General features: G+C 43.4%; 1 protein-coding gene across 2 annotated transcripts in view; it reads left to right on the top strand.

Annotated features, from left to right (window-relative positions):
* The window catches only part of LOC123501112 (protein EFR3 homolog cmp44E-like), a 30,308-nt gene extending 10,836 nt beyond the window's left edge, over positions 1-19,472 (top strand). For both annotated transcript variants that reach the window (XM_045249700.1, XM_045249699.1), the window contains exons 3-17: positions 1,153-1,279; positions 2,152-2,303; positions 2,612-2,764; positions 3,139-3,258; positions 11,179-11,333; positions 11,722-11,800; positions 12,129-12,264; positions 12,922-13,112; positions 13,484-13,576; positions 13,744-13,916; positions 14,418-14,649; positions 14,979-15,112; positions 15,724-15,852; positions 16,376-16,520; positions 16,911-19,472. In XM_045249700.1, the coding sequence (XP_045105635.1) occupies positions 1,153-1,279; positions 2,152-2,303; positions 2,612-2,764; positions 3,139-3,258; positions 11,179-11,333; positions 11,722-11,800; positions 12,129-12,264; positions 12,922-13,112; positions 13,484-13,576; positions 13,744-13,916; positions 14,418-14,649; positions 14,979-15,112; positions 15,724-15,852; positions 16,376-16,520; positions 16,911-17,267 (2,376 nt within the window). In that variant the 3' untranslated portion in view covers positions 17,268-19,472. The remainder of the gene's footprint in view (positions 1-1,152; positions 1,280-2,151; positions 2,304-2,611; positions 2,765-3,138; positions 3,259-11,178; positions 11,334-11,721; positions 11,801-12,128; positions 12,265-12,921; positions 13,113-13,483; positions 13,577-13,743; positions 13,917-14,417; positions 14,650-14,978; positions 15,113-15,723; positions 15,853-16,375; positions 16,521-16,910) is intronic.
* The last annotated feature ends 4,635 nt before the right edge of the window (positions 19,473-24,107 follow it).

The raw sequence follows: 24,107 nt of genomic DNA, 5'->3' as shown, positions 1-24,107 counted from the left end.
GAACCATCCAAACCATCTATAGAACTCCCAGAACCATCCAAAACGACCCAAATTACTAATACATGCCCAGAAACCACTTACATTAAAGCTAAATCATATAAATAGACCCCAAACTATCCTCGACCATCCAGAACCATCCTATACCATCCAAACACAATATATAACTAATCTAAATCACTCAAATTATCTAAAAACACCTAGAACTATCTTGAACCATCCAAAAGTGTTGTAAACCATCCAGAAAACACTCAAAACCATCCTAAATCATTTTAAACCATCCAAAATTATCCTAAACTGTCCTAAACCACTGAAAAATCATTACAAACCATCCAGAACGTAAATTACATCCAAAAACCATTCAGAATAATCCCAAACCATCCTAAACCTTCCCAAAATTACTTAAACACCCAAAACCACTTAAAACCATCCCAAAACCATCCAAAACCCATTCATAACCATCCAAAACCATCTTAAACCTATCCCAAACCATCCTAGACCATCCATAATCCTCCGTAACCATCCAAAAACCTCTTAAAACACCCTAAACCACTTAAAACCATCCCAAAACCATCTTAAACCTATCCCAAACCACCCTAGACCCTCCATAACCCTCCGTAATCATCCAAAAACCACTTAAAACACCCAAAAACCACTTAAAACCATCCCAAAATCATCCAAACCATCTTAAACCTATCCCAAACCATCCTAGACCATCCATAACCCTCCAAAACACCTAAAACCATAACCATCCAAAAAGACCATCCAAAACCATCCTAAAACCACTTAAAACACCCAAAAACCACTTAAAACCATCCCAAATCCATCCAAAACCATCTTAAACCTATCCCAAACCATCCTAGACCCTCCATAAGCCTCCGTAACTATCCAAAAACCATGTAAAACACCCTAAAACCACTTAAAACCATCCCAAATTCATCCAAAACCATCTTAAACCTATCTCAAACCATCCTTGACCCTCCATAACCCTCTGTAACCATCCAAAAACCACTTAAAACACCCAAAAACCACCTAAAACCATCCCAAAACCACTTAAAACCATCCCAAATCCATCCAAAACCATCTTAAACCTATCCCAAACCATCCTAGACCCTCCATAAGCCTCCGTAACCGTCCGTGGTCTTCTCCCGGCAGGATGGGCTGGTCAAGAGCAACATGGATAAACTGATGTGGTACGCTATGAATTCACCGGACAAACTGGACCGGATTGGGGAGTACCTGGCTTATCGGCTCTTCCGGGACATCAACAGGAGAAAAACAGGTGCATTGTGGGTCAGGGTGGGGAGGAGGAGGAGAGAGAGTGTCAGGAGGGTAGGGTATAGGAGGGTGTGAGGGTGTAGGAGGAGGAGGAAAGCAGAAAAGAGAACAGGTGTAGAGAGAGGAGGAGAATTTGGGGTGTTTTGGGGTGTGTTGAGGTGTCTATGGGTGTTTTGGGGTGTGTTGAGGTGTTTTGAGGTGTGTTGGGGTGTTTTGGGGTGTCTAGGGGTGTTTTGGGGTGTGTTGAGATGTTTTGGGGTGTTGTAGGGGTGTGTTGGGGTGTCTAGGGGTGTGTTGAGGTGTTTTGGGGTGTTTTGGGGTGCTGTAGAGGTGTTTGGGGTGTTTAGGAGTGTCTAGAGGTGTTTTAGAGGTGTGTTGGGGTGTCTAGGAGTGTTTAGGGGTGTTTTGGGGTGTGTTGAGGTGTTTAGGAGTGTCTAGGGGTGTGTTGGGGTGTTTAGGAGTGTCTAGGGGTGTTTTGGGGTGTGTTGAGGTGTGTTGGGGTGTTGTAGAGATGTGTTGGGGTGTTTAAGAGTGTGGTGGAGTGTTGTAGAGGTGTTGTATGGATGTTTTGGGGTGTTCCATAAGATGTTAGGGTGTTTTCTTATTTCATTGGGTATTTTTTGAGAGAGAGAGAGAGAGAGAGAGAGAGAGAGAGAGAGAGAGAGAGAGAGCATTTCATTTCTTAACATAAAAACTAAAAATACATCTAAACCCTGTCCAAAACCATCCTAAAATGTTCTTGTATCACCACCACCACCACCACCACCACTTCTTCTTTTTCTCCTTCTTCTTCTTCTTCTTCTACTACTACTACTACTACTACTACTACTACTACTCCTCCTCCTCCTCCTCCTCCCACCACCACCACCACCACAGGCTACGTAATCATCTCCATGGACGCCCTGGACCAGCTTCTCGTCTCCTGCCACGCCAACAACCTCAATCTTTTTGTCGAGTCCTTCCTACAAATGGTACAGAAGCTTTTAGAGTCAACCGAACCTGCCTTGCAACTCAGAGCCACACAATCGGTGAGTTTCAGGTGTTGTTCAGGTGTTTTTGAGGTGTTTAGAGGTGTTTTGGGGTGTTTAGAGGTGTTTTGGGGTTTTTTGAGGTGTTGAGGTGTTTTTGGGGTGTTTTTGAGGTTTTTTAGGCAATTTGTGATGTTTATTGATATTTTGTGGCAGTTTTTTATGTTTATTGATGTTTTGTGGCAGTTTTTGATGTTTATTGATGTTTTGAGGCAAAGTTTTTCATGTGTTTGGTGTTTGAGTCTTATTTTTCCTCATTTTTTGATGTTTACTGGTGTTCTGAGGTACGTTTTCCACCACCACCACAGTTTGAGAAGTTCGCCAACATCCGAGAGGACACGCCTTCCTACCACCGACGCTACGACTTCCTGGTCAGCAAGTTCTCCTGCATGTGTTACTCTAATGACGACAACGAGGCCACACGCAAACACCTCAGGACTGCCGGGATCAAGGGACTGCAGGTGTGTGCGTGTGTGTGTGTGTGTGTTTAGTGTTACAAGAAAGCTATGCAAGGTTACGCAAGTTTTTCATATATAGAGCCTTTTTTAACGTAACCTGACATTCTCTTTTGACCTCTTTTCTTTCTTCTTGCGTCTGTGTGTGTGTGTGTGTGCATGTGTGTGTGTGTGTGTTTAGGGACCCTTGAAAGATGACTAGGCAAGTTTACATGTGTGTTTTGAAAAGGACCTCTTGTTTTCACCACTTACATTCCTCTGTGTGTGTGTGTGTGTGTGTGTGTGTGTGTGTGTGTGTGTGTGTTTACTAACCCCTGATAAACAACAGTACAAGTGTGTTTAGTACAGGGACCCTTTCACACCACCCCTCGTCCCTGCAGGGTGTGGTGCGCAAGACAGACTGGGACAACCTCGGAGAGAACATCTGGCTGCCCACACACATGGAGAAGATTGTGCCCTCCCTCCTGTACAACATGCAACACAGCTCTCTGTACACTGAGGTGAGGACTGTTGTTGAGTGTGTATGTGGAGGCTTCGCCCCCCCCCTCTACACGCCCCACCGTAAAGTCGCCCTGGACCTGACCAGGACCTGCAACCCCTGGACCCCCTGCTTCTCACTCTGGGACTTCCAGAGGTTGACAGCCATGCTTCAGTTTTCCCTTGATAGCTTTGTGACCTGGTTTGTTTAGTGGCTTTATAATGTAATACTGTCCTGCAGAGAGAGAGAGAGAGAGAGAGAGGTCGGGTTGAAGACTGAAGAGTTGAAGAACGTATGAGAATCATGGGGGAGGGGAAATAAGAGGGAGAGTGGCTGAGTGAGGGACGAACGAGAAGGTGGGGTGTGGATGGCAAGCAGACAGGCCAGCCGGGCTACGTCAGAGGCACCAGTGGCCAATGACAACTGACATGTAAGAAGAATGACAGATGTCACTTTTGTTTGAAATATAGTAGGAAGATTGTTTCATTAAGTAGGTAAACGACATACATACAGACACTTATGAGTGTACCTATTTGTTGGTGTATATTATATATACATATATATATATATATATATATATATATATATATATATATATATATATATATATATATATGTTACACCCCGTTTGTGAAATTGCCCATTTCATGAAATGGGCAAACCCAATTCATGAAATGAACCTAACCTAACCTAACCTAACCATTTCATGAAATGGCCACTCCATTCCACATTTCATGAATTGGGTTAGGTTAGGTTAGGTTAGGTTCATTTCATGAATTGGGTTTGCCCATTTCATGAAATGGGCAATTTCACAAACGGGGTGTAACATATATATATATATATATATATATATATATATATATATATATATATATATATATATAAAGACATTATCATATCCGTGTAGATTCTGGCAATTTGATTCTAATATTATTGCCAGACGCGTCGCACACAAAGTGGTCGCTTCTTCGGGTCGCCGTAGTCAGCCCAGCCAGATTACAGTGAGCCGGGCAAGGCTAGACAGGGCAAGGTGCCGGCTGTTGATAGTGAGACAGTGAGTGATGAAGACGAACATACCGATAATAGTGACAGTAACAAAAAGAATATTGTGTGTGTAGCCTCTCAGTATTTAAACACCGTTGTGGACATAAAGCAGACAGCGGTGTGTGTGGGTGCCTGCTGGTGACACGGACAGTCTTTGGCATACGTAAGTAATATATTGGTGTAACTCATCATTTCACGGTGGTGCCATGTCATAACCTAACGCTGGTAACCTCCAGGACAACATATCAGTGAATTAACACCTGCACATACTTACAAAAACCCCAATACTGCAAGCCTTCAAAACGTAAACAAACCGATCCCCTGACCCGCCGCCTCTCTCAGCCATTATCTGCCTCATCTCTCACTCATTACAGGCCAGACAGGTCACAAAGTGGAGCCATAGGCCTAATCTTTCATGTCCGTTGTTGAAATATATCCATAATTATCTGATTTGTGTGTTGTGGAGGCTCTGAGAGCAAACGGGCCTACCCGTGACGTCACGAGCCCCAGGCTGTGACGTCATCATCAGCTCTCGCCCAAAATGCCGGTCCCAGATGCTCGACTTCCACTATTATTTATATTTGTCTCAGTTCATTTATTTCGAGTCACAAGTGCCTTTTAAGGGTTTCTAATGATAGTTCGCTGTGTTTTACGTGTTTTCCATGCTTGAGTTGCGTGAAGTACGGTGATGTAGAGGGTGTTTATGACTTGAATGGGAGGGCCAAAATACGCTAAAATTTTTACCTCCGCTATCTGTGATTTTTTATTTGGGGTTGTAGCGAAGTGTTTGTGTTTTCAAAAGATGGTTTATCATGAGAAAAGTGTGCAAGGCTCCTGAGAAGTTAAAGATGTGGACTTTAAGAATGATTTGTAGTCCTGTTAATATTGTAAACAACGTCATTTTTTAAATATTATTTTTTCTAATAGGGCGAGTTGCCAGGTTTTGATATATCGAAATGATAGTCATAATTTTTGAAAAACGTTATCGATTCAGTTGAATGAAATTGGTGGGCTTTGAAATTGTTTTTAAGCAAGTCGAAGTTCTAATACTTTATTTAGTACATTTTTGAGATATTCTTATTATTCCTTATCTCGGCAATGTTTTTGTATTTTACAAGTTAGTTTCGATTGATAACGAGTCATATTTTTTATAACATTCGTGTCCAGCTGCCTTTTTGGGAATCCTCATTTTCAAAATGGTTTGCGTGACGTATATATGTGACGTCATCAAGGGTGGGCCGACCCCCCACCCCCGGCTGGACTCAGGCCGATACCTGGCTCCAGGCCCGAGGGTGTGGGGGTGGGCGGGTGGGTGGTTGTGTGTGTGTGTGTGTGTGTGTGTGTGTGTGTGTGTGTGTGTGTGTGTGTGTGTGTGTTGCCTTGTGTTTCATTATCAATGGGGAGTCCACCGGTCTGGGTCCAGACTGATATCCCACTCTTTGCCCGCGGGTGGGTTGTGTGTGTGTGTGTGTGTGTGTGTGTGTGTGTGTGCGTGCGCGCGCGCGTGCGTGCGTGTGTGTTGCCTTGTATTTCATTATCAAGGGGGAGTCCACCGGTCTGAGTTCAGACTGGCCCGCGGGTGGGTTGGTGTGTGTGTGTATGTGTGTGGCGAAGAACAAGATGACGTTGTGACGTTCTGATCACGGGGCGGGGCAGGACAAGAACCAGGAGGGGGAGATCAAAAGGCTTATAGTTTTGGAGGTGGTTGAACCAATCGAGGGAAACCTGAATCCTTCACCTGGTGTGGGGCTGCTAGTGTTGCTACTGAGGAATATGATCAGGATTAGCAAGGAATCAAGTACCTGGCGTCTGTACACCGCGCGTCCACCCGAGACAAGTCACTATAGAACAATTCACATAGTAAAAAACGCTCCATGAAGCATTTTTAACCCCACTAGGATTCACATTCAAACAAAACATTCGTTACAACTAAACCAGCAGTAACAGGAGTCTATGTAAGCACCGTTGGCTGCTGTGTACCACCGGCTGCTATGTACCATCCATGGCTACTACGTACAGTATGAAAAGCGCTGCCTTGACAAGACTTGGAGTGAGCTATGATAAAGTGGTGGTGGTGTGAGGCAGTGGTTTGGTGCCTTCCCAGTGTAGCCTTTTACGAGTTATATTTTCCTCGTTCCTTCCCATGACAGGTAACAGACGTCTATGTAAGTACCGTTGGCTGCTGTGTACCATTAATGACTACTATGTTCTGTACCTGGCTATTATGTACCATCCATTGCTGCTGTGAACCTGGTTGCTGTGGAGTTTCTCAGTATTTCGAAGCCCCAGTGAACCTGCTATATATTTCGAAAACTCCAATGGATTTGCTCGATACTTCGAAACTCCAGATGACCTGCATTATTAAGTAAGAGAGATACACACACGCCATAGCCTAGAATGGTACACGTAAGCTGAAGCAGTGGTACATGAGTAGCCGGTACATAGAAGCAAGAACTCAGATTAAGTGAGGACAGATAGTGAAGACTGACGGAGGCAACGCTACGGTACTATATTGTCAAGCTTCCTGTCTCCTCTCCCTCAGTAGCGATGAATAGCGACAACTCCCAGTCTGAATGAAGAATATACTTTCATTTCACGTTAATATAAATACAACCACAGGTAATAATGATGATAATATAATAATACGGTTTATTAGGAATTGCATTACCACATACATACTGAAAATATACATATGGGGATTGGGGGAATGATTAAGATTAGAACATTAGCCTCGTTGTTTATGGCGCGCAACATCGTGGGATCGCACTGTGTTGGTAACGGTCGGCTGGTGACGGAGGCACTGATGGAGACTGACGAAGGAGTAACCGTATATTGCCAATTTTCACCACTGTCAGTACCGATGAATAGCGAAAACATCTTGACTTTGTAATTGTCTTCGTGTAGCGTTGATTGAAAGGCCAGCACAGGTGTGACAGGTGACGAAGTGACAGAGTAACATTCAGAAACGCTTTGCTTTCTCACCAAGACCATTTTCCAAGGCCACAGAGGTGACTAGCGGGGTTTTCAAGAGTGATTCTCCAGTTAATAATACATAAATCTTGTCACTTTGCCTGTAGAATCGTAAAAACACCTTAAAAAGGAAATTTTATAAGAAAGAATGAAGATAGATGAAATGAGAGAGAGAGAGAGAGAGAGAGAGAGAGGCGGGGTCGGGTTGAGGACTGAAGAGTTGAAGAACGTATGATAATCATGGGGGAGGGGAAATAAGAGGGAGAGTGGCTGAGTGAGGGACGAACGGGAAGGTGGGTGTGGATGGCAAGCAGACAGGCCAGCCGGGCTACGTCAGAGGCACCAGTGGCCAATGACAACTGACATGTAAGAAGAATGACAGATGTCACTTTTGTTTGAAATATAGTAGGAAGACTGTTTCATTAAGTAGGTAAACGACATACATACATACACTTACGAGTGTACCTATTTGTTGGTGTATATTATATATATATATATATATATATATATATATATATATATATATATATATATATATATATATATATATATATAAAGACATTATCATATCCGTGTAGATTCTGGCAATTTGATTTTAATATTATTGCAAGACGCGTCGCACACAAAGTGGTCGCTTCTTCGGGTCGCCGTAATCAGCCCGGCCAGATTACAGTGAGCCGGGCAAGGCTAGACAGGACAAGGTGCCGGCTGTTGATAGTGAGACAGTGAGTGATGAAGACGAACATACCGATAATAGTGACAGTAACAAAAAGAATATTGTGTGTGTAGCCTCTCAGTATTTAAACACCGTTGAGGACATAAAGCAGACAGCGGTGTGTGTGGGTGCCTGCTGGTGACACGGACAGCCGCCGCCAAGCAGTCTTTGGCAAACGTAAGTAATATATTGGTGTAACTCATCATTTCACGGTGGTGCCGTGATAAAACCTAACGCTGATAACCTCCAGGACAACATATCAGTGAATTAACACCTGCACATATTTACAAAAACCCCAATACTGCAAGCCTTCAAAACGTAAACAAACCGATCCCCTGACCCGCCGCCTCTCTCAGCCATTATCTGCCTCATCTCTCACTCATTATAGGCCAGACAGGTCACAAAGTGGAGCCATAGGCCTAATCTTTCATGTCCGTTGTTGAAATATATCCATAATTATCTGATTTGTGTGTTGTGGAGGCTCAGTGAGAGGAAACAGGCCTACCCGTGACGTCACGAGCCCCAGGCTGTGACGTCATCACCAGCTCCCGCCCAAAATGCCGGTCCCAGATGCTCGACTTCCACTATTATTTATATTTGTCTCAGTTCATTTATTTCGAGTCACAAGTGCCTTTTAAGGGTTTCTAATGATAGTTCGCTGTGTTTTACGTGTTTTCCATGCTTGAGTTGCGTGAAGTACGGTGATGTAGAGGGTGTTTATGACTTGAATGGGAGGGCCAAAATACGCTAAAATTTTTACCTCCGCTATCTGTGATTTTTTATTTGGGGTTGTAGCGAAGTGTTTGTGTTTTCAAAAGATGGTTTATCATGAGAAAAGTGTGTAAGACTCCTGATAAGTTGAATATGTAGAGTTTAAGAAAGATTTGTAGTCCTGTTAATATTGTAAACAACGTCATTTTTTAAATATTATTTTTTCTAATAGGGCGAGTTGCCAGGTTTTGATACATCGAAATGATAGTCATAATTTTTGAAAAACGTTATCGATTCAGTTGAATGAAATTGGTGGGCTTTGAAATTGTTTTTAAGCAAGTCGAAGTTCTAATACTTTATTTAGTACATTCTTTGAGATATTTTTATTATTCCTTATCTCGGCAATGTTTTTGTATTCTCGAAGTTAGTTTCGATTGATAACGAGTCAGATTTTTTATAACATTCGTGTCCAGCTGCCTTTTTGGGAATCCTCATTTTCAAAATGGTTTGCGTGACGTATATATGTGACGTCATCAAGGGAGGGCCGACCCCCCACCCCCGGCTGGACTCAGGCCGATACCTGGCTCCAGGCCCGAGGGTGTGGGGGTGGGTGGGTGGGTGGTTGTGTGTGTGTGTGTGTGTGTGTGTGTGTGTGTGTGTGTGTGTGTGTGTGTGTGTATTGCCTTGTATTTCATTATCAATGGGAAGTCCACCGGTCTGGATCCAGACTGATATCCCACTCTTTGCCCGCGGGTGGGTTGGTGTGTGTGTGTGTGTGTGTGTGTGTGTGTGTGTGTGTGTGTGTGTGTGCGGGCGCGTGCGTGTGTGTTGCCTTGTATTTCATTATCAAGGGGGAGTCCACCGGTCTGAGTCCAGACTGGCCCGCGGGTGGGTTGGTGTGTGTGTGTATGTGTGTGGCGAAGAACAAGATGACGTGGTGACGTTCTGATCACGGGGCGGGACAGGACAAGAACCAGGAGGGGGAGATCAAAAGGCTTATAGTTTTGGAGGTGGTTGAACCAATCGAGGGAAACTTGAATCCTTCACCTGGTGTGGGGCTGCTAGTGTTGCTACTGTGGAATATGATCAGGATTAGCAAGGAATCAAGTACCTGGCGTGTGTACACCGCGCGTCCACCCGAGACAAGTCACTATAGAACAATTCACATAGTATAAAACGCTCCATGAAGCATTTTTAACCCCACTAGGATTCACATTCAAACAAAACATTCGTTACAACTAAACCAGCAGTAACAGGAGTCTATGTAAGTACCGTTGGCTGCTGTGTACCACCGGCTGCTATGTACCATCCATGGCTACTACGTACAGTATGAAAAGCGCTGCCGTGACAAGACTTGGAGTGAGCTATGATAAAGTGGTGGTGGTGTGAGGCAGTGGTTTGGTGCCTTCCCAGTGTAGCCTTTTACGAGTTATATTTTCCTCGTTCCTTGCCATGACAGGTAACAGACGTCTATGTAAGTACCGTTGTCTGCTGTGTACCATTAATGACTACTATGTTCTGTACCTGGCTATTATGTACCATCCATTGCTGCTGTGAACCTGGTTGCTGTGGAGTTTCTCAGTATTTCGAAGCCCCAGTGAACCTGCTATATATTTCGAAAACTCCAGTAGATTTGCTCGGTACTTCGAAACTCCAGATGACCTGCATTATTAAGTAAGAGAGATACACACACGCCATAGTCTAGAATGGTACACGTAAGCTGAAGCAGTGGTACATGAGCAGCCGGTACATAGAAGCAAGAACTCAAATTAAGTGAGGACAGATAGTGAAGACTGACGGAGGCAACGCTACGGTACTATATTGTCAAGCTTCCTGTCTCCTCTCCCTCAGTAGCGATGAATAGCGACAACTCCCAGTCTGAATAAAGAATATACTTTCATTTCACGTTAATATAAAGACAAGCACAGGTAATAATGATGATAATATAATAATACAGTTTATTAGGAATTGCAGTACCACATACAGTAGGAAATTTAAGCCCCATTTTCACCCCAATTCACCCCAGCAGGAGATTTAAGCCCCATTTTCACCCCAGCAAGAGAACTAAGCCCCATTTTCACCCCAATTCACCCCCACAGTAGATTTAAGCCCCATTTTCACCCCAGCAAGAGAACTAAGCCCCATTTTCACCCCAATTCACCCCCACAGTAGATTTAAGCCCTATTTTCACCCCAGCAAGAGAATTAAGCCCCATTTTCACCCCATTTCACCCCAGCAAGAGATTTAAGCCCCATTTTCACCCCAGCAAGAGAATTAAGCCCCATTTTCACCCCAATTCACCCCCAGCAAGAGTTTTAAGCCCCATTTTCACCCCAGTTCACCCCGGTATGAGATTTAAGCCCCATTTTCACCACAATTCATCCCCAGCAAGATATTTAAGCCCCATTTTCACCCCAATTCACCCCCAGCAGGAAATTACACACCAGTAGTAGATTTAAGCCCCATTTTCATCCCTTCTCACCCCTCTCTCACCCCCGCCAGGAGACGAAGCCCACAGCAGACACCCCTGACAACCACCACCACCACCAGGGCGATGGAGAGAAGGAACCACATGAACTGGCTGAAATGTGTCTGCGGGAACTTGTATCTCGCGCCACCTATGGAAAGATACACAATGTTGTCAAGCCTTTGTTAATGTGAGTGTCTGTGTGTGTGTGAGAGAGAGAGAGAGAGAGTGTGGGCATGTATTCAGAAATGCTTTGCTCTTGAAACCTGTGGCCATTAATCTTCTGACCTCCATCGACCCTTCCTAATGTCAATAAAATGGTCTAATTGCACACAAATCTGGTAAAAATATGTCCCAGTACTGAAGGAGTTAAAATAGTGACGACTGTGGCCATTAATCTTCTGCCTCATAGACCCTTCCTAATGTCAATAAAATGGTCTAATGGTACACAAATCTGGTAAAATGTGTCCCAGTACTGAAGGAGTGAAGAGTTACTAGTGCCATATGAACAAGATTAACATTTATCTTGGTTTGTTTATCCTTTGCAGTGTTTTGTAATGTGCAGTTTTGACCCACAGGCACATGGACCTCCAGGGGCTGTGGGTGAACAACACATTCGCTGTACAGGTGTTCAAGATTCTCATGTACTCTATACAGGTGAGGCAGAGAGAGAGAGAGAGAGATGAGAAATTTATAGATACAAATAGGAAAAAAACTGAAGGAAAAGTGAGAGAAAAAGAGGAAAGATAGGATAAAGCAGGAGAGAGAGAGAGAGAGAGAGAGAGAGAGAGAGAGAGAGAGAGAGAGAGAGAGAGAGAGAGATTAACCTAACCAAATAAATCAATAAAAACAACTTAAACATAACTTAAAAAACACCACTAAAATTCTGACCTTTTAACCCAACCCAACCCAACCAACCCAACCCAACCTAACCCAACCCAACCCAACCTAACCTAACCTAACCTAACCTTACTCCGGCCGACAGGTTCAGTACAGCATAACGATAATTGAGCTGATCATGAGTCACCTGAACGAGAAGGGAAGCGAGTCAGCGAAGATCAGGACTGGTATTGCTGATGTGCTGTCCAAAGTCATTCCAATCGCTGCGGGGGAGTGTATAGGTGAGTGTGTGTGTGTGTGTGTGTGTGTGTGTGTGTGTGTGTGTGTGTGTGTGTTTACCAAGTTGTGTTTTGAATATTTTATGGATAAAGATTATGAAGTTATGGAATAGATTGTCATAAAAAGAAGAGGAGAAGGAGGAGGAGGAGGAGGAGAAGAAGGAGGAGGAGGAGGAGAAGGAGGAGAAGGAGGAGGAAGAGGAGGAGGAGGAAGCAAGAGATAGAAGAGACAAAGCGAAGAAATGAAGAAAAAGAAAAGAAAGAATGTGTGTGTGTGTGTGTGTGTGTGTGTGTGTGTGTGTGCATGCATGTTTACCTTGTTGCATTTAGTATTTATAACAAAACCACAATTTCCGACCTACCACAATTCAGGAACCACAGATTTCAACCACAATTCCTTCCAAACTACTAAAATTTTCACCACAAAAAAAAAAAAACCCACTGGTCCACTTTTTTGGTCCATCAGTCACCAAGATCACCCAAAAAATCCACTGGTCCACTTTTCAGGTCCATCAGTCACCAAAATCACCAAAACAACTCCACTGGTCCACTTTTCAGGTCCATCAGTCATCAAGATCACCAAAACAACTCAACTGGTCTACTTTTCAGGTCCACCAGTCACCAAAATCACCAAAACAACTCCACTGGTCCACTTTTCAGGTCCATCAGTCATTGAGATCATCAATTCCCTGCTGGAGCACATTCGGGCCTCAGTGGTGGGAGGGGCCAGTGGAGAGGAGGGTTCGGCGGAGCGCATGTACCAGGAGACTCTGATCCACGCGCTGGGAGAGTACGCTAACCACCTCCCGGACTACCAGAAGGTGGATTCCATGGTGTTTATATTGAACAAGGTAATGGTTTGGGTGTTTTGTGGTGTTTTGGGTGTTTTGGGGTGTTTTGGGTTACTTTTGGGATGTTTTGTGGTTTTTTGTGGTAGTTTTGGGGTGTTTTGTGGTAGTTTTGGGGTAGTTTTGGGATGTTTTGGGGTGTTTTGGGATAGTTTTGTGGTGTTTTGTGGTGTTTTGGAGTGTTTTGTGGTGTTTTTGGGTGTATTGGGGTGTTTTGTGGTAGTTTTGGGGTGTTTTGTGGTGTTTTGGGTGCAATTTATGGTGTTTTTTTTCCTTCACCCTTCACTCTTCACCCTTCACCTTTTCATTCTTCACCCTTCACTCTTCACCCTTCACCCTTCACTCTTGACTCTAACCTCCTCTCCTCTTCTCAGGTTCCCGGCAGCGACAGGGTGGATGATGTCGGCTCCCAGCGTCCCGAGGCAGAGGTGAAACTGCAGCACATTCTCCTCAAGTCACTGCTTAAGGTGTGTATATGTGTGTGTGTGTCTGCGTGTGTGTGTGTCATTTTATTCACCACCATCATTGCCTATTTGTCACCCATCCAGCCTTCCCCATTATGGAGCGAGTTTAGACCTCATAGTGGAGCGAAATTAACCTAACCTAACCTAATTTAACGCCCCCAAACACACAGGTGGGGACAAAATACACCACAGAGCAGTACAGCAAGACCTTCGCGCAGTCGTTCCTGGTGCGGCTGATGAGATTGAGCATGTCTAGTGATGCTGAGGTGAGACTAACGGTTCAGCACATCCTTCACACGCTGCTCGATCGACACCACAACTCTCACAAACTTGCTAAGCCCACGTATGTATTTGTTTTGGCTCTTTATCTATCTTTCTCTCTCTCTTTCTCTTTCTCTTTCTGTCTCTCAAACTCACCAATTTTTTTTTTCTCTCTCATTTCTCAATCTCACCATTTTTATTTTTTTTTACTCTTTTTCTCTCTCTCTTTCTCTCTTTTTCTGTCTTTTTTTTCTCTCTCAAACTTGCTGTTGTGTTTCTCTTTCTCTCTTTTTCTCTCTTTTTTCTCTTTCTACTCTCACAGACTTGCCAAGCTCACTCTTTCTCTCTCTCTCTCTCTTTTTTTCTCTTTCTCTATTTTTTTTTTCTGTGTTTCTATCAGTTTTATTTGTTTGTGTGTGTGTGCTTGTGTTTGTTCCTCTCTCCTTTCCTCTCCTCTCCTCTCCTCTCCTCTCCTCTGTCCTCATCCTCTATCCTCATCCTCCTTCTCCTCCTCCTCCTCCTCTTCCTCTTCCTCTTCCTCTCACACCCATTCTAACTCACTCTCTCTCTCTCTCACACACAGTCTGGAGATCACAAAATTAGGCCTTACGTTTGCCAAGCCAGTCCGACAAGATGTGAATTTCTGGCGTAAGTCGGGCACAGAGCTGCTTCTGTCAGCCCAGGAGAATTGTGAGTTTGCCAATAACACTCTGGCTAACCTGGAGGCCGTCTTCACCACCCTCATGCTGCTGCTGCTCGAGATCCGCTCCGATGATGTTATTGTTGATGTTCTGAGAGTGATGTTCCATGTGCAGGTGAGAAGTAACTGGCTGGCTGGCTGGTTGGTTAGTTGGTTGGTTGGTTGGTTGGTTGGCTGGCTGGCTGGCTGGCTGGCTGGCTGGCTGGCTGGCTGGCTGACTGACTGACTGACTGACTGACTGACTGACTGACTGACTGACTGACTGACTGACTGCCTGACTAAACTGATAATCTAAATGACTAACTGCATTAATGTTGTCTCCCTCTTATTAAAAAAAAAAAATATATTAGGTTAGGTTAAGTCAAGTTAGGTTAGGTTACAGATCATACTACCATACACTCCCTACTCCATATACCACCACAGTACTCCCTATTTACTCCCCAGGGTGCAGCACAGAGTGGGAATGTGAAGGGACCAGCTGCCATTCAACTCCATGGTCTTGTGTCCTCAGTAATGATGACAGTGGCTCACCTGGTGCCCACTCTGAAGGACCATGTGGCTACTGTCGTCAAGAACAGGTGAGTGTGTGGCTGGGAGGAACAGGGAAGGTGATAGGGAGAGGTGAGGAGAGTGAAGATGGAAGAGAAAAAGGAGAGAAAGAGAGAGATGAGAAGATTAAGAACAGGTGTGTGTGTGTGTGGCTGGGAGGAACAGGAAGGTGATAGGGAGAGATGAGAAAAGAGAGGGAAGGAGAGAGACGGGAAGGCATAGGAAGATAAGGAAGAGGAAAGAGAGGAAGAGAGAGAGAGAGAAGCAGTGAGGGATAGAGAGGAGGTAATGAGAGAGAAGTGAGGGGAGACACAAGAGAAAAGGGAGGGAGAGAGGGAAGGAAGGAAGGAGAGGAGAGGAAATAGGAAGGTAAGAAAAGGGAAGGTGCAGGAAAGGAAACAGGAAAAGGAGGGAAAAAGGGAAGGAAGGCCATAGAGAGGTAAGGAGAGGGAGGAAAGTGAGGGAAATACTCTCTTTTTCTCTCTTTCTTTTTTTCTCTTTCTCTTTTTTTTTTCTCTCAAACATGCAAAGCCCACATATATATTGCTTCTCTGTCTCTCTCTTTCTCTTTCTCCCTTTCTTCCTTCCTCCTCCTCCCTCCCTCCCTCCCTCCCTCCACTAACCCACTCCACCCCCACAGGTCAGACCGTGCACCCCACCTGCTGCCCGACCTCCTGCCGCAGTATGATCCAACCCTGCCCTTCGCTGGCCTGCCTGATGACATCCTCTTTGATAATGCCACTGTTCTTGACCTCCTCAGTGGCACCAGGTGAGTATGCAGGTGTTAACGAGGGCACAGGTAATTGGTGAGTGTTTGATGTAGAGGTGAAGACTTGAGAATGGATAGATAGATAGATAGATGGATGGATAGATAGACAGACTTGGTGTTATTCTGGAGAAGAGAAGTAGAAGGAGGAGGAGGAGGAGGAGGAGACCAGAACACTTCACACTAAGTAGAATTCTGTAGAAAAGGATGAAAAAGAAGAGGGAAGATCAGCCATACACACACACACACACACACACACACACACACACACACACACACACACACACACACACACACACACACACACACACACCCCTACCTTCCCTTCCTCCCTATCTCTCTATTCCTCCCTCACACTTTCTCACTTTTTCTATCCCCAAATCAATGTCTCTCTCACACACACACTCACACACACACACAAACTATCTCTTCCTCTCTCTCTCACAATGACACACTATCTCTCACACACACACACACACATCCTCTTTGTTTCTCCCTTACTCTCACACACTCTCTCTCTCCACAGTCTTGATGAGAAGCGACTAACAGCAAGCATGTCCAGTATGAAGAGGCGCCATTCTGGAGGACACAACACGTCAAACTCTGCTATGGACATCAATGCTATCAGTGTGGAGGTGGACAGTGCCTGCTCCTCACCTGGCCTGCCGAGGGTGAGTCTGGAGACACTGGTAGGGTTGGGTAAGGTAAGGTAGGGTCAGGTTAGGGCAAGATAGGGTTGGTTGAAGGTTGGAATATGTAAGAATGGAGGTGGAGGAGTAAAGTGGAGTGGAAAGAAGTGTTTTGAGTATGACTTTGACTATTACTGCTACTGCTACTGCTACTGCTACTGCTACTACTACTACTACTACTACTACTACTACTACTACTACTACTACTACTACTACTACTACTACTCTCCTCCTCCTCCTCCTCCTCCTCCTCCTCCTCCTCCTCCTCCTCCTCCTCCTCCCACCACCACCAGCACTACCAGCACCACCATTTTGACACCAACAATACCAACAACAACAATAATTTTCTAACACCCCCAAACACTCCTGCAGAAGCCGCTGGAGGAGGAGATCACCTTTGAGTCCCTGAAGAAGGTCCTGACAGAGAGCCCGGAGCAGAAACGGAAAGCGGAAGAGGAGAAGCAGCGAAGGCAGATCACCGAGGCGTTCATGACGGAATCTTTCGAGGCTCTTTTTGCCAAGATACAAGCACGCCAGCCAGACAACCTCCACAACAAGCTAACCGAGATTTTCAACCGTCTCCCGCCACCCTCCTCCACCGCCACCACCGCCTCCGCCACCACCACCACCGCCACTGCAGCCACTACTTGTGATTCTGCCGCAGCTCTCATCTCAGCTGCTTCACACTCCCCCTATCAGCTCCCTTATCCCGATATTATCATTTATTAGCATTAGTTTGTCTCTCTCTCTCTCTCTCTCTCTCTCTCTCTCTCTCTCTCTCTCTCTCTCTCTCTCTCTCTCTCTCTCTCTTTCTCTTTCTTCCAAACACACACACACATTGTTCACTTTTATATTTCAAGAGATTGAGTGAATATTATTATTTGATGCTGTGAGAGAGAGAGAGAGAGAGAGAGAGAGAGTCACAACTAAAGATAAAAAAAAGTTGTAGATTATATGGACTAAATTGAAACTTTTATATAATTTAATTCATATTTAGGTAGTTTATTTATTTGATTTTTTCTATTTTTTACAGTGAGACAATGTGTGTGTGTGTGTGTGTGTGTGAGAAATAGGAAATAGTTTTGAATTACCTTTAATCCGATTTGTATATATTGCTGAGAGAGAGAGAGAGAGAGAGAGAGAGAGAGAGAGAGAGAGAGAGAGAGAGAGAGAGAGAGAGAGAGAGAGTTAGTAAAATCCTCGAACCAAAACAATGATAATAATAATAATAATAATAGTAATAATAATAAGAAGAAGAAGAAGAAGAAACAAGACAGTTTTCGCCATTAGTAATTTGCACAGACAATATTTTTGGGGCGTTGGCATAATATTTTGTCACAAGCTTTTATTCCTCAATACTTTTCAAACTTCCAACAAACAACATTGCATTTATCACCCTATCTACGTGTGTGTGTGTGTGTGTGTACTTATGTCTCTAGTAGTAGCATAGAGTCACAGGGTTTGAGTGCATGTGTGTGTGTGTGTGTGTGCATGTGTATGTGTGTGTGTGTGTGCATGTGTATGTGCATAAGCCTATTAGAAGCAAGACATTAGTTAGTAGTAATTCAAACCTGTACATACATTAATAGCAAGAAGAGGGACATAAGATTTAACGAGAGAGAGAGAGAGAGAGAGAGAGAGAGTGGTGTCATGTCTCTCTTTGTCTCTCTACCATAAATGTGTCTTGTTTATGTAAAAGAGGAAAATGACCAAGGGAAACATAAAACAAAGAAAAAAAAGGTTCCACTCAGTTGCCAGTCCCCTTGCAGGTCTGAGTTTTAAACATTTTAGAGAGAAAGAGAGAGAGAGAGTGGTGTCATGCTCTCTGTCTCTCTACCACAACTGTGTCACTTCTTTTACGTGAGATAGAGAAAAACTGGCTAGGGGCGACATAAAACAAAGAGAAAAAGGCCTACTTAGTTGCCAGTTCCCTTGCAGGTCTGAAAGAATTAGGCAAAATAGATGGACTTGAAAAAATGGGGTTTGAAGTTCAGGTCATTTAGTGAGTACTGAGTGAAATAGAGGTGACAAGGTACTAGAAAAGAGTGAAGTGGTTAACATGTAGGTAGTGCTGATTTGTGTGGTAGGTTCTGATTGAGGTGAAGAAATGATAACTAGCAAGTATTGAATTAACTAGAGATGAGGAGAGAGAAGAGTGGAGTGTTTATGTAGTGTTGACATGTGGTTCTGATTGAGGTGAAGGAAATGATATGATAATTAGTGTGTATTGAGTGTATGATGAGTGAAATAGAGCAGATGAGGTGTTAGAAAAGGGTGTAATACTTATGTAGATAGTGCTGACTTGTGTGTGGTTCTGATTGTGGTGAAGGGAATGATATAAGCTTTAAAAAGACAGTGGAAAAAGTGCATGATTAAAACCAGTTGTAATAATATAACAATGATAATAATTTTGCATGTTAATTCTTTAATAAATTGAAAATAAATGTTTGATTGAGGTGAGGGAAATAATAGAAACTTTGAAAAGACACTGGAAAATTAGCTAAGACTTAAACCAATGATAATATGACAAAGATAATAATTTTACATGTTAATTCTTTGATAAAATGAAAAAAAAAGAACGAAGCTGAAAAAATAAATACTAGGAATAAGAAAAATAGTTGAAATTTGAAGGCGATAACTAATGTGTGTTTGAGACAGTAAGAATCGAGTTGAAAAAAATAAATAAATTGAATAAGAAAAGAAATTAAATAGTTTGTCAGGAGAAAATGACGCAAGGTGAAATGCTCCGGCAAACTGGAATTTAAGTGTCTGATTTCATTTTTCTTTGCAAGCTTGTTAATATGTAAAAGCTTTTGTATATAAGTCTCATATCAGAATACAATCAATAAGGAAAAAGAGGAAAAAAGGAAGGAAAAGTAGGAAAAAGGAAGAACGGAATAGGAAAAAGAGGAAAAGGAAGAGGAAAGAAGGAAATAGAGGAAAAAAGGAAGGGATATAAAAAAAAGAAAGGAAAAAGGAAATAGAGAAAAAAAGAAGTAAATAGAGGAAAAAAAGAAAGGAAAAAAGGAAATAAAGGAAAAAAGAAGGAAAAATAGGAAAAACAAGACAAACAAACCTATATATACTAAAAATATATATATATATTGGGCTTTCAAATACTAGATGTTCATTTTGTTTGTTGCTTTGTTTCTTCTTGACTATATTCCACATTTCTGCTTCCATGTTTGACCTTAAGGGTGAATTTTGTATGTCTTGAAAGGCCTTCTTAGTCTTAGTGGACAGGGAAGGGGGTGAAGAGGAGCTGGGGTAGGGGTAGGTAAGTAGGCAGGTGTGTAAATTGTAATTGTTGTACTGTGTGTGTGTGTGTGTGTGTGTGTGTGTGTGTGTGTGTGTGTGTGTGTGTGTGTGTGTGTGTGTGTGTGTGTGTGTGTGTGTGTCATTGTTAAAGAAATTGTTTGTTTCATTATACTATTAACTATATCACTACTACCTCTTAACATCATAAAAGAGAGAGGAGGTAAAAAAATCACTCTTAATCCTTCCTCTTCCTCTTCTTCTTCTTCTTTTTCTTTTTCTTTTTCTTCTTCTTTTTCTTCTTCTTCTTCCACTACTACTACTACTACTACTACTACTGCCAGTATTATCACCAACTCCATTAATGTGATAATTTTCTTATTCACAAATGTTTGGCCACATTTCCATATTCAGGTATTTCGTTCATGTCCAGGTATGTGTGTGTGTGTGTGTGTGTGTGTGTGTGTGTGTCTAGCAGTCCTGTACAATTTTCTGCAGCTTGATGTATGGGAATCGTTAATAAACAAGATGTGTGTAAAGCTTTTTTTATTGGCTTTTTGGTGTGCGTTGTTGGTTTTTGTGTATTTTTGTGTGTTTTGCGGTGAATTTTGTGTGTCTTGAGTGCTTTAAGGTGTGTTTTGAAGTGTAGTGTGTGTTTGATCTCTTCAGTTAGCTACCATAATTCAGTTAGCTACCATGGATTTAGTGAGATGAACGATATTCCCGTGTTCCAAGGGCCCCGCTGAAGTGCAAGGTTCTTCTATCCCCGTTTAGATACAAACGCCAGCACTGGACGCCTTGCCAATCCTGGCCATAAAATTTCTGAGTAGCAGCACCTGGTAGCCCCACACCGGATGAAGGCTTCACCATACTCATCAACTCTGACGCGTGAAGCGTGAGACTCACACCTTTTAATCCCTCTCAATGTGACACACATAGTCTCTAAAAACTCACGCACTTTTACAAACATTTCCCAAATATTCTTTTTAACATGACATTTTCCAAGAGAAATTGTAAAACCAAATTTTCTTAATTATAAAACGTCCGCTTTCCTTCAGTTTGTCAGGCTTCACCTGATTGGTCAATTAGAGCCAACCAGCAATCACTAAACAAATCCACCTCATACTTTGTTACTGTTGTTGAGTGTGTATGTGGGAGGCTTCGGCCCCCCCCCCCCTACACGCCCCACCGTAAAGTCGCCCTGGACCTGACCAGGGCCTGCAACCCCTGGACCCCCTGCTTCTCACTCTGGGACTTCCAGAGGTTGACAGCCATGCTTCAGTTTTCCCTTGATAGCTTTGTGACCTGGTTTGTTTAGTGGCTTTATAATGTAATACTGTCCTGCAGAGAGAGAGAGAGAGTGAGAGAGGCGGGGTCGGGTTGAAGACTGAAGAGTTGAAGAACGTATGAGAATCATGGGGGAGGGGAAATAAGAGGGAGTGAGGGACGAACGGGAAGGTGGGGTGCGGATGGCAAGCAGACAGGCCAGCCGGGCTACGTCAGAGGCACCAGTGTCCAATGACAACTGACATGAAAGAAGAATGACAGATGTCACTTTTGTTTGAAATATAGTAGGAAGACTGTTTCATAAAGTAGGTAAACGACATACATACAGACACTTATGAGTGTACCTATTTGTTGGTGTATATTATATATATATATATATATATATATATATATATATATATATATATATATATATATATATATATATATAAAGACATTATCATATCCGTGTAGATTCTGGCAATTTGATTCTAATATTATTGCAAGACGCGTCGCACACAAAGTGGTCGCTTCTTCGGGTCGCCGTAGTCAGCCCGGCCAGATTACAGTGAGCCGGGCAAGGCTAGACAGGGCAAGGTGCCGGCTGTTGATAGTGAGACAGTGAGTGATGAAGACGAACATACCGATAATAGTGACAGTAACAAAAAGAATATTGTGTGTGTAGCCTCTCAGTATTTAAACACCGTTGTGGACATAAAGCAGACAGCGGTGTGTGTGGGTGCCTGCTGGTGACATGGACAGCCGCCGCCAAGCAGTCTTTGGCAAACGTAAGTAATATATTGGTGTAACTCATCATTTCACGGTGGTGCCATGTCATAACCTAACGCTGGTAACCTCCAGGACAACATATCAGTGAATTAACACCTGCACATATTTACAAAAACCCCGATACTGCAAGCCTTCAAAACGTAAACAAACCGATCCCCTGACCCGCCGCCTCTCTCAGCCATTATCTGCATCATCTCTCACTCATTACAGGCCAGACAGGTCACAAAGTGGAGCCATAGGCCTAATCTTTCATGTCCGTTGTTGAAATATATCCATAATTATCTGATTTGTGTGTTGTGGATGCTCAGTGAGAGGAAACGGGCCTACCCGTGACGTCACGAGCCCCAGGCTGTGACGTCATCACCAGCTCCCGCCCAAAATGCCGGTCCCAGATGCTCGACTTCCACTATTATTTATATTTGTCTCAGTTCATTTATTTCGAGTCACAAGTGCCTTTTAAGGGTTTCTAATGATAGTTCGCTGTGTTTTACGTGTTTTCCATGCTTGAGTTGCGTGAAGTACGGTGATGTAGAGGGTGTTTATGACTTGAATGGGAGGGCCAAAATACGCTAAAATTTTTACCTCCGCTATCTGTGATTTTTTATTTGAGGTTGTAGCGAAGTGTTTGTGTTTTCAAAAGATGGTTTATCATGAGAAAAGTGTGTAAGACTCCTGATAAGTTGAATATGTAGAGTTTAAGAATGATTTGTAGTCCTGTTAATATTGTAAACAACGTCATTTTTTAAATATTATTTTTTCTAATAGGGCGAGTTGCCAGGTTTTGATACATCGAAATGATAGTCATAATTTTTGAAAAACGTTATCGATTCAGTTGAATGAAATTGGTGGGCTTTGAAATTGTGTTTAAGCAAGTCGAAGTTCTAATACTTTATTTAGTACATTTTTTGAGATATTTTTATTATTCCTTATCTCGGCAATGTTTTTGTATTTTACAAGTTAGTTTCGATTGATAACGAGTCAGATTTTTTATAACATTCGTGTCCAGCTGCCTTTTTGGGAATCCTCATTTTCAAAATGGTTTGCGTGACGTATATATGTGACGTCATCAAGGGAGGCCCGACCCCCCACCCCCGGCTGGACTCAGGCCGATACCTGGCTCCAGACCCGAGGGTGTGGGGGGGTGGGTGGGTGGTGTGTGTGTGTGTGTGTGTGTGTGTGTGTGTGTGTGTGTGTGTGTGTGTGTGTTGCCTTGTATTTTATTATCAATGGGGAGTCCACCGGTCTGGGTCCAGACTGATATCCCACTCTTTGCCCGCGGTTGGGTGTGTGTGTGTGTGTGTGTGTGTGTGTGTGTGCGTGCGCGCGTGCGTGTGTGTTGCCTTGTATTTCATTATCAAGGGGGAGTCCACCGGTCTGAGTCCAGACTGATACCCCCTTCTCTTGGCCCGCGGGTGGGTTGGTGTGTGTGTGTGTGTGTGGCGAAGAACAAGATGACGTTGTGACGTTCTGATCACGGGGCGGGACAGGACAAGAACCAGGAGAGGGAGATCAAAAGGCTTATAGTTTTGGAGGTGGTTGAACCAATCGAGGGAAACCTGAATCCTTCACCTGGTGTGGGGCCGCTAGTGTTGCTACTGAGGAATATGATCAGGATTAGCAAGGAATCAAGTACCTGGCGTCTGTACACTGTCCGTCCACCCGAGACAAGTCACTATAGAACAATTCACATAGTATAAAACGCTCCATGAAGCATTTTTAACCCCACTAGGATTCACATTCAAACAAAACATTCGTTACAACTAAACCAGCAGTAACAGGAGTCTATGTAAGTACCGTTGGCTGCTGTGTACCACCGGCTGCTATGTACCATCCATGGCTACTACGTACAGTATGAAAAGCGCTGCCTTGACAAGACTTGGAGTGAGCTATGATAAAGTGGTGGTGGTGTGAGGCAGTGGTTTGGTGCCTTCCCAGTGTAGCCTTTTACGAGTTATATTTTCCTCGTTCCTTGCCATGACAGGTAACAGACGTCTATGTAAGTACCGTTGGCTGCTGTGTACCATCCATGGCTGCTGTGTACCATTAATGACTACTATGTTCTGTACCTGGCTATTATGTACCATCCATTGCTGCTGTGAACCTGGTTGCTGTGGAGTTTCTCAGTATTTCGAAGCCCCAGTGAACCTGCTATATATTTCGAAAACTCCAATGGATTTGCTCGGTACTTCGAAACTCCAGATGACCTGCATTATTAAGTAAGAGAGATACACACACGCCATAGCCTAGAATGGTACACGT

Source organism: Portunus trituberculatus, chromosome 8, assembly GCF_017591435.1.
Source record: "Portunus trituberculatus isolate SZX2019 chromosome 8, ASM1759143v1, whole genome shotgun sequence".
Classification (NCBI taxonomy): Eukaryota; Metazoa; Arthropoda; class Malacostraca; order Decapoda; family Portunidae; genus Portunus; species Portunus trituberculatus.
This window is presented reverse-complemented; position numbering and strand designations above follow the sequence as displayed.